The sequence below is a fragment of the Andrena cerasifolii genome, chromosome 7, assembly GCF_050908995.1.
Source record: "Andrena cerasifolii isolate SP2316 chromosome 7, iyAndCera1_principal, whole genome shotgun sequence".
Classification (NCBI taxonomy): domain Eukaryota; kingdom Metazoa; phylum Arthropoda; class Insecta; order Hymenoptera; family Andrenidae; genus Andrena; species Andrena cerasifolii.
The window spans coordinates 9,161,102-9,171,263 of record NC_135124.1 but is presented as its reverse complement, the minus strand read 5'-3'; the positions used below and the strand labels follow the sequence as shown (position 1 = coordinate 9,171,263).

General features: G+C 51.6%; 1 protein-coding gene across 2 annotated transcripts; it reads right to left on the bottom strand.

The window, feature by feature from the left end:
- Nucleotides 1-8,697, bottom strand: Bdl (borderless). 2 transcript variants are annotated; one of them, XM_076817251.1, is made up of 12 exons: nucleotides 7,986-8,697; nucleotides 7,530-7,672; nucleotides 5,453-5,681; nucleotides 3,614-3,780; nucleotides 3,398-3,542; nucleotides 2,804-3,078; nucleotides 2,382-2,516; nucleotides 2,038-2,297; nucleotides 1,775-1,950; nucleotides 1,648-1,692; nucleotides 1,391-1,570; nucleotides 1-922 (listed from the first exon to the last, which is right to left on the bottom strand). In XM_076817251.1, the coding sequence occupies exons 1-12, from the start codon at nucleotides 8,038-8,040 to the stop codon at nucleotides 699-701; spliced, it is 2,034 nt and encodes a 677-aa protein (XP_076673366.1). In that variant the 5' UTR covers nucleotides 8,041-8,697; the 3' UTR covers nucleotides 1-698. The 2 variants fall into 2 exon arrangements, with proteins under 2 accessions (XP_076673366.1, XP_076673367.1); XM_076817252.1 differs by having other exon boundaries at nucleotides 3,614-3,750.
- Between the last annotated feature and the right edge of the window lie 1,465 nt (nucleotides 8,698-10,162).

Here is a 10,162-nt window from a genome sequence, read left to right as displayed (position 1 = left end):
TACCAGATAATCGACTCAATTTATTTACAATAGAAAAACGTATAGGATGTGTACATATAGTTCTAGCCGAGTTAGAATTCTAGCCTTCGAGACGCGTCGCGGGTTCTCCGCGCTGATAAATTTGCGCGTCCCTCGCAGCTCTGTACCCGGGAGTAATGATCAAATGCCAGAACTAATCCTTAATAAACGTGCACTTATCTAATAAAGCTTTTAAACGGTACATAATGTAACGATGCAATGCAAGAACACTCGTAGTAACTTATGTGTACGTAAACGCAGTAAATTAAACACCGTCCCAGATACATAATCCACGACTCTGTTGCTACCGTTCGATTCTCTCTCTCTCTCTTTCTATCCCTCTCTCTCTTCTACCCCCACCTGACTACGTCTACACGATCGACGTCGTAATATATTACATACTTAACAGTAACGATTATAAGTTCGCGCGAAGTCGCGACGAACGGTTGCGAGGCAACGAGAAATGCGATTCGGAAGATCGCGCGGCACGCGACTCTGCGAGGAGGCGACGCGCGATCCTCTCGGGGAAACGAGACTCGTGCTCTATCAGCTATCGGTACCGCTACTTTAGGGAAGTCGGGGTCTGTGGCTGACCGTACCGATGTGTACGATATAAATATGCGTGCTCATTGCTAACGGTCTCGCGACACGTGCGAAAGATCGGTCCACGGGAGCCTCCTCTACTTCTCGTTCGGCGACTGGCAGAAGCGCTTCCTCGCCCACCATATGGCGGCCAGGGCCGCTGCCAGGAAGCCGATCCCGGCCACGATTCCCATGGAAATAGCTCTGTTCCTGCGGTAGGCCGGTACCTCGAGGCTGACTCGCTCGCTGGTCGCCACGTCGTCCGAGATCGACATGGCGGCCACCTCGAACGTGTAGTAGCTCTCCTCCTCTAACGTTTTCACTGTAACAGCGTGGAGAATATATGTTCGTGAATCGTGGGGAAGCAGAGATGGGCAACAAATTTATATAAATGAAAATATCGAATGACGAATAAAAGTCGAAAAAAATTATTCGCTGTGTCGAATAAAGTTAAAGTTAAAGTTAAAGCTAAAGCTAAAGCTAAAGCTAAAGCTAAAGCTAAAGCTAAAGCTAAAGCTAAAGCTAAAGCTAAAGCTAAAGCTAAAGCTAAAGCTAAAGCTAAAGCTAAAGCTAAAGCTAAAGCTAAACCTAAAGCTAAACCTAAAGCTAAACCTAAAGTTAAAGTTAAAGTTAAAGTTGAAGTTAAAGTTGAAAAATTTAAAAAAGTAGCTTTATTTATTCGAATAATCTGAAGTCAAAGTAACTTTTATTTGATCCGTTATTTAAATAATGTTTTATACAGTTAATGCCCAACTCTGCGGGGAAGTTATCCCTAAATTAGTGGAGTTACCTAAGTAGTAAGTGTCGGTCGTTTCCGCTCTTCCATACAGTCGCTCGGACGGTCCTCTGAACCACCTCACCACGTACAGTCTGACTTGTTCCTTCCCGTAGGCAGGATGTTCCCAGGTGACTAAATATCCCTCGACGGTGGCTTGCACCCTGACGTTCAGTGGCGGTCCCATTCTCTCATCTTTCGAACGAAAACACTTGTTACATCGATCAGAAACTATGCACATACTCGAGAATTGATAATCGTATTGTTGCTACCTGGAGGACTACGGTACTCTGAGGCCGAGTTCTCGTCGATCAGATCTGAAATTCGTTGCATCAGTGTCATTTTGAAACTCGAAGCTTTCGGAAATTACATAATCCTATGATATGCCGCGGAACGTACGAGGCTGAGTGAATATTCGCAACGTTTTACTAAACATCCCGTCGCCGTGCTTGTCCTGGCTCAGCACCATGAACTCGTACTCTCGCCCTGGGTTCAGATTGTTCACGGTCGCCTCGGTTATTTTCCTGGACACGATTTTCATGGTCCTCCATTCGGTGTTGTCGGTTGGTCTGTACCTAATCGCAAGTAGAAATCGTTACTTGCCGGCTTAATTATAACAGAGAAGCGTCACAGTCGTTCGTTGGGGAAGTTAGGTAATCTACCAGACGGAATAATCCATCTTTGGCCTCACGTATCCCGGCACCCACGTTAGCGTCACAGCATTATTGCTGCTGTTGGCGCTCAAATTGTACGGTGCTCTTGGAGGAACGTTGAGGACCATTAATTCCGTGTCGGCAACCACCGTCGCGGCTTCGTTACTGGCTGCGCATTGATACAACCCTCTGTCCTGCTCCTGAATTCGGTCGATCGTCAAGTTACCACCTATTAAGATGGCCCTGTCAGGCGGCACCGGTGAACCGTCCTTTCAAAGCAGCATGGGACACCATTAGTAGACGGAAAGAAGGAGATTTCTCAATGACGACGCGGAACAGTATTCGGGGCTCACCTTGTACCAGACGATCGCCGTTCGATGGGACTGATCACCGTCCCTGGCGTCGCAGGGGATCTCCAAGCTCTCGCCCAGTTTCCTTATGTACAGATGCTGGGGCTTCACCGTGAACAGTGGTGGCCTCTGCACGACCTGTCGATAAATGTTGGCCAATTAGGATCGAACGCGAGATGCACGGTGGATGCTGGTACATTAAACGGTCGCAGAGCTTCTGAAAGTTTACAAGTGGAAAATAAAGGAACGGTTAACACTCGTCTGCGACTGGTCAATGGTCTTAACGACTATCGTCTTGTTCTTTGTAGCTTTGTAGCGTGGTTTTCGGCGCAGTGAACTCGGATTCCTTCTTTTCTCCCTTTGTTGGCGGACGAATTGGAAGCTTGAACGGCCAGCAGACCCAGCTCGGGGAAGCAAATACTCGCCACTGTGATGGCTGGGCTGGGCCCCTCTGTGCCCAGCACGTTGTAAGGGGTGCAGGTGTAGCTCCCAGAATGAGTCTCGTCCACTTTACTGAAGTACAGCGAACCGTTCCTCCTGTAGAACACGCCCTGGACGTTGTAAGGGTCGAAGAGAAATCCATCCTTCTCCCAACGCAGGTTCGTCAGGGGTGGATTCGCCCTGAAGTGGCAGTCGAGGAGGGCCGGCTTTCCGTACGGCAGGTACACTTCCCGGGGAGCGTAGATAACCTTCGCCTTGTCTGGAACGCAGAACCATTCACTCTTTAAATCGAACAGCGACGGAGAGATAGAACAATAGCCTGGTGGGTGGAACGCGAGCCAAGTTGCCTCTGACAATTCTGATTACTCTGCCATTATCGTCAGTTGTCTTCGTTGGTAATTCCCATTATCGTGCTCGCGTGATTATTTCATTTCCTGGGCGAAAGTGTGCGATCACGGCCCCGTACGCTATTCCACCCTCCGGCACAACTGGCAGGCACATTCTTGCACGCGTGTGTGCGCGTATGTATGTAGGACACTCGGATGGGCCAAAAGGCAGATTAAAATCCTTTTACTTACACTGAACGTTGAGGAAGGCAGAGGCACTCTGTTGGTCCCCATTCTCACCGGTCACCACGCAGCTGTACTCCCCCAGGTCCCCCATGGCGGCCGAGTTGAGAGTCAACGTTCCATCCTCGCCGATGGACCCTCTCCTCTTGAGATCCTGTCGCGAAACGTACCTCTGAGCCTAAGCGCCTGAGCGATCGGAGGGGTAAAAATTGCCACTTCGGTTACCTCGATTTCTGTGATTTCTACGCCCTCGCGGAACCAGCTCACCACTGACTTCTCTCCTTTAGCCACGCAATCAAAGCTAACCGATTCACCCTCCATTGCGGTCCTGTTCACGGGCGGGACCGCCAGTAGATTCTCGCCTGGAACAGACGTCGGGAACGGCGACGCACCTGCGTTGAACGATTTAACGAGTCTGCCCAGTGTCAGGTTAGTAAGCGTCAGCGGGATTATAATTTGGTTGTTTTACAAATCGATTTAGTGGCCCGGCGATAGCAGGATTAATCACTCGGTATCGTTAATACGGTTTTAGTCGTGAGCAACATTGCAACGCGTTAATCGATCGAGGCACATCGAGTGCGCCGGTTAAGGGGGAACAACACCTCGGAGCCCGGAGAAAGTGCAATTTTTTGGAATTTTTTGCTAGATATCCATACTTCGTAGGAAAGTCATTGATATGGGGTTTAAATGTGCATGTAGTGGACGGTATTTTAGAATTTTTGTGTGACAAAATATACAGTTTTAATCAAGTTGTAGAGGTCGCCGTAGAGCGCGACGCGTCGAACACGATCTGATGGTTTCCCGCTTTACTCACGTCGCGTTCATCTGAGAAAGAAAAGGAGAGCATTTTTTAAATCTATATTAATATAGTTACAGTTAAGCGTACGGAAATTTAATTACAATAATTTTTGGAGAAATGGCGGAGCATAAAGGGGAAAGTTCTAAAATTTCGAGTCACTTTAAGGAAAAAATCAATATATTTTGGGGTGGGAAAAATAGTAAAAATAATTTATTTTTAATTTCCGTACGCTTAACTGTAATTACATTAATATAGATTAAAAAAATGCTCTCCTTTTTTTCTCAGATGAACGCGACGTGAATAAAGTGAGAAACCATCAAATCGTGTTCGACGCGTCGCGCTCTACAGCGACCTCTATAACTTGATTAAAACTGTATATTTTGTCACACAAAAATTCTAAAATACTGTCCACTCCACGCACATTTAAACCCCATATAAATGGCTTTCCTACGAGGTATGGATATCTAGCAAAAAATTCAAAAAGATTGCACTTTTTTCCGGGCTTCAAGGTGTTGTTCCCCCTTAATCGACGCGCCGTTTTGCTTGAGTGAGCTGTGCACAAAACGCAAGTGTTATTTCGAATCGGTGCGTGACAGAGGCATTATGTCGAGTCGGTGACGAACGATGGGTATCGCGTATTTTTTCACGGGGCCCGTTGGTTTCCAGATTTTCCAGGAAGGGGCGCGTCTCTTTTGTTTAGAATCATCGGCCGATCATTGTTCAACGATCTCGAGCGGGCTTGCGCTATACCAGGGGGTCATTATATTTACGATTGATATCCCCCACGGCCAATTGCGTCGTCAGTCGTCCCCACGGTGACTCAATTCTCTATTACCGTTTAACAGAATTCTACCGGCAAAAACCAGAATTCCGTCTGGGTTAACGAGTGATTCATCGACTCTGATCTCGCGCCATAAAGAGGGTCGGCTCGTAGAGCGAACCTCGGAACTCTAGCTGTGCCATGCTCGGTGGGGGTTAAAACGGTGGGTCATTCTCAGGTGGGGCTCTAGATGGATTAAAAAATATGTGTATGCGACGGAACGTCTGAACTATGTCTTGTACGCTTACTTCCTCCTCGCCGAAAATCTGGCAAGATTTCACGGGCATAAGCCTCTGCTTCGTCCAGCGTTAGTGTCCGCAGACCAGCGTGACCCAATTCCGTGCTCAGGGTTAGTCACTTGCCACTTAACTACGTTAATTCCCTTCGCCACTTGCTGTTATCGAATTAGCCGATTAAAAGGACACGAGAAAGTGAGCGACCTTACCATCTATAGCGAGGTGGAACCAGGTTCCATTGTTCCTGGAATTTGGAGTCCTGTTGGGGAAGATGACCCTGCACTCGTACCATCCTTGGTCGCTCTCGCGGATGTTGGTGAGATTGATGCTTCCCTGGCCGTACGATCGGCCGTTGGCGTCTTCCAGAAGGTGGACGCGGCCCTCGAAGCCCAGGCCCACAGAAGGTTCTCCATTATACCACGAGAAGATCGTTCGACCCTGGAATAAATCGATGGGCCCCGATGGTCAACTTCTGTTCCGGTATCAGAGGATGATTCGCACTAGTGACGCATCGCTAACAGGTTCATCCTCTTCCACTTGCATGGACGAGTGGTGACGGTTCTCCGTAAAACGTAACGTTGGACCCCCCACCCTCCCATTGGCAGAAGGGTCGATTCGTCCCTCCCACCCTCCCCTGCCCCCGCGTCTCTGTCTGCTCGGAGAATTACAGAACATTTTCCAGCTAATTTATCGATCCAACTTGATTTCTGGTATCCGATTACCTTCGCGAGGCCAACCGATGTAGACAGCCGATCTCATAATCGCCGCCTGACCGCGGGAACGTCTGACGGGGAACAGGGAGGGACTGTGACATGGTGGAGTCCGGGTTAGTGGGATTTCTGCTCCATCTTCTCTCCTTCTTCCAGGGAGAGAAGATCGCAGACGCGACTCGACGCGCGAGTCCCCCGATGAAAATGAAAAACACCGGAGCCCGGGGAGCCCTCGCAGTCGAAACGGGGCTGGCGAAAAGGCCGCTAATCGTCCCTAATCGTCTGACAATGCGTTAGCAGTGACCCACTGGTTGGACCCCTCGTGTCGCGGACTCGCCGTGACTAGATATAATGCAGCCTTGCGTCCCGTACTCCAATTACCACCGTTCCACAGACAGAGAGGGAACGGGCACCTGTTTTGCATACGCATCAGGGACCAATCAGGTTAAGTTCCACTTGATTTTATGCGGTAGCCATGCGCGACGCTCAATCTGTTTCCGGCGTGCGGCTGCACGCGCGTCCAATGCAACATCCGCGAAAGAACGTCGCCTCCTCCGACCGAACCGGAAATCAACGCGATGCGCCGACGTCCTTTTAGCGCTCAGGCTCGACTTGCGGCTGGACCGCCGTGGACGCCGGTCTGTTGGCTGCTCCTTGACGGACATTAGTCTCAGCAACATTGCTCGATGGTCCAAGAATCCAAGAGGAGGATTTTACACGGACCAGCAGACGGAAGAGCAATCTAAGCAGGCTCTCGAACGTTCCTCCCTCCATGCTTCGTCGAAGTGGAAGTGGATGAACGTGAGTTTCTCGCGAGGAAACTGGAAAAGCTCGGCTACCGAGGGTGACGCGATAGTCGGCGGGAGTCGCGGTGCGGAATTGTGCAATCGCAACCGCATTACTATCGTGTCGACGCGCGACGACTCGAAATCGAGACTTCAAGCCACGGAAATCAAGATCGACACACGCGCGCTTCCCACGCGGATTGAATTAGATCTACTCCCCGAAGAAATCGAATCACCTATTCTGCCTTGAGCGCGCACTTTTCTGCGCGGTTGAGCGCGCTGCTCCCGCTCCTGTTGCACCTCCTCGCTAGCCGCAACCTCGAGCTTGGATTAGCCAAGCACCGAGCTTCGTTTAGCCAACTTAACGCTTTTTAATCGCCAATCAGTCATTCTGCGTGCACGTTTCTTTCCTCCCCATCCGTTTCGCGACGGTTACGTCAACAGCTAGCAAACCCGCCCCTACATTCCCTCTGCGAATCTTACACCGTTGCTCCCGGATAATTAGTTGGTTCGTCGTAGCTTTTCCTTGAAGGAACCGATCGATTTTCTTTGCGTAACAAAGCTGATGAAACGACACGGATGAGTCGAAGCTGGAAACCGCAAATCGCGTCATCGGCGGTAACGCGTCCCGCAAGATTTAGAGTGTCCCGAAGTAATATTATTTACCACCGCTGTGTTGCGTAACAATCGACAAACGGTCTTAGCCGTTTTCCAGGGGGAAAAGTGCGCTACGGACGGAACCGGGGGAGTCTTTTTCCCGCGTGTTTGGGGATGAATTACGCTGTGCTTACATCACGGTTCCACTGGAGGATGTACGGGATCGGTGTCTCGTGTGGGAAGTCCAAATCGCAATTGAACACCGCGTACTCTCCCACCCCTGCGTTCAGATAATTCGGCTCCTTCTCCTCTTCCAGTATCAAGCTGTAGCTGGAAGCTGAAAAAGATGAAAAACACGCGAATTACCAGCAGCGAAACTGGCGTTACCCGCGAAAACTCGCCGCGATGGCGACGGAGGGGAGAAGGGAAGAAGGGAAGAAAGGAACAGTGTAGTCGAGACGCAGTTGGCGATAACATTGCGTGATAACCCGTGTAAAATAGCCTCAGCTAAATTTCAGCGAATTGGTTAATTCTCCGCGGTATTACGCGCGACCGTGAAGCGAGTCGGAGCTGAACGGGCGCAGAGTTCAATATCAACAGCACCAGGGGACGCGGATAGGGGAGGATTCAGGGGTTTCGACGGGACTCACCTTGGTAGCAGAGGAAGATCGCCAGGAGCTGATGGATCCGCGACGCGCTGAACATTTTCTCTCTGTTTATCCGATCTCGGTTGCGCGTATTCACCGATTACACCGTGGCTGTCTCGCGGAGAGGACGCGAGCACGCGATGCCAGAGGCGAGTCACACCTCGCGACCGACGACGGCAACGACGACGACGACGGCGAACGGAACACGGCAGCAAAACACATCTGTCATCACCCACACTCATCAACCATCGGCCACCACCTGCGACAATTAATCGGCACGCGGCACTCTCGCGATCGGGGCTCTGCGTCGCGTCGATCAGCGCTGCCGCTGGCACATCCTCAGCCTCTCTCCTCAACCGTCTCTCTCCTCTCCACCCCTTCTTCTTGGCTCTCCCTGCGCGCTGCTCTTGAGACTCACCGCCTCCTCGACGCAACTCTCATCCTCAACTCGATCGCTCCACCGAGTGCCAGCGAGTGGCCGATCAGGTGCACCCCCGGTCTCCCTTGGAGTCGAAAGGGGAGGTAATCCTGCGGCAGCGCGCTCCTCGAACGATCTGTCGCCAGCGGGATCGCCGCGGGGCGCCGGTGCTTTATCGGGAGCCGCGAAATCGAGCGAACACGATCGGGTCAGGTGCAGATTGCTGCGGAGCTGGTCCACCGTGGAACGTTCTCTCACCGAGTGCTGCAGCGGTTGCGGTGATAACCAAGTAATCGCTCCGCCTCGCTCAATCCGAGCGGATACGACGCCGAACAGCAGCGGTAACGAGCGCGGCAACCGGGAAGGGGTAACACCGGCCTACAGGGGGGGAGTGTTGTAGGGTACCAAACGATTCTGTGTCGGTGGTGTACGGCGGATAAGTGCGCTCCTCTAGCGCCGTTCCTGCGCTCCGACACAACCACATGCCGCGCACGACCCGTTCGGCCCGAAATGCACACCAGCCGAAACGCAATCAGGCTGCTTGTGGGAAAACCTGCTGTACGGCTGTGACTATTGGCGATTCAATGGCAGCATGGGCTGGCTAAGTGGAGCTTGAAGGTTTGACAGGCGCCATTGAGCGTTCCGGTCCGCGCCGGTGCCTAACCAGGCGAAATTCTCAGATCGTCAGAGAGCAATTTAGCGGAAATCGTTCCCCGGCTGGTTGAAAGAAAGTTAGATGACCTCAGAGTCTGAGGCTGCAGCGCGATCCTGTGCCGCGCACTTATTGTCAGAATCGCCCCTCGGTCTTTCGTGGCGAACGGAAGAATTAAACGCGCATTCAGCCGGCCGAGTCTGTGTCCTTTCAACGCCGCGCCTTTCGTGGTCAAAGCTGATTCGAAGGAATTAAGGTAGCTCGAGTGGCGATTAAAGGTTCGCTAAACCCAGCGGTACATAGAAACGGCCGATCCGCTGGACAGATGCGGGGCCGCGCTCTTCGAATGGGCCTAAATTTCAAGGAGCTATAACTGTCATCGATTCACTGGCAGTTGACGGGCCAATTTAATTTTATCGAATCCTTTTAGCGAACGATACTCGGCTGAGGAACATCGTCGTAGGAGCACATCTCTTCGTCATTGAGTCGCAATAGGTGTCGTTGATTGCCCCAGCGCTCTCTCCTCTTATTTATCCTCCCACCTAGCGCCGTAATTGCTCGCGGGCCTCTCGTAACGAAGACGTGCACTTCCGCCCGGGGGATATTTAGCATCGTGAGACGTTCGCCGAGAGTTTCCCGCCTGGGCTCTTGGTCTCGCGAGAGGTGCTGGGAAAAGTCAGCCACCATTCGGCGACCTGCGCTGCGAAAAGAGCAATCGGAGGACAGGAAACGATGGATTAAACGAGCTTTTTCCTGTCGGAGGTGGGGCTTTATTGAATTTCGATCAGTTCGGAGCGCTGGAGCGGGGAAGACGACGACCACGGTGACGGCGACGGCGACGACGAAACGGCACACCGGCGCGGCGGCGTAGCCGCGCGCCATTTGCGTGGGTGACCTCAGGTTACGTCACATCCGTCCCTTGCCGCATTAGCAGACTGCCCACAGCCTTGTCACGCTGTTGAGATAATGGATCCATTCGCATGGATCACGATCCAGGATTGGACGTGCCCGGGACACTGGAAATAAATGCGTGCATAATGATAGCCGACCGTATTATTTCATCGACGAGCCATAGAAGGGAACCACTTGTTCCTGGTCCACCTGCCATGC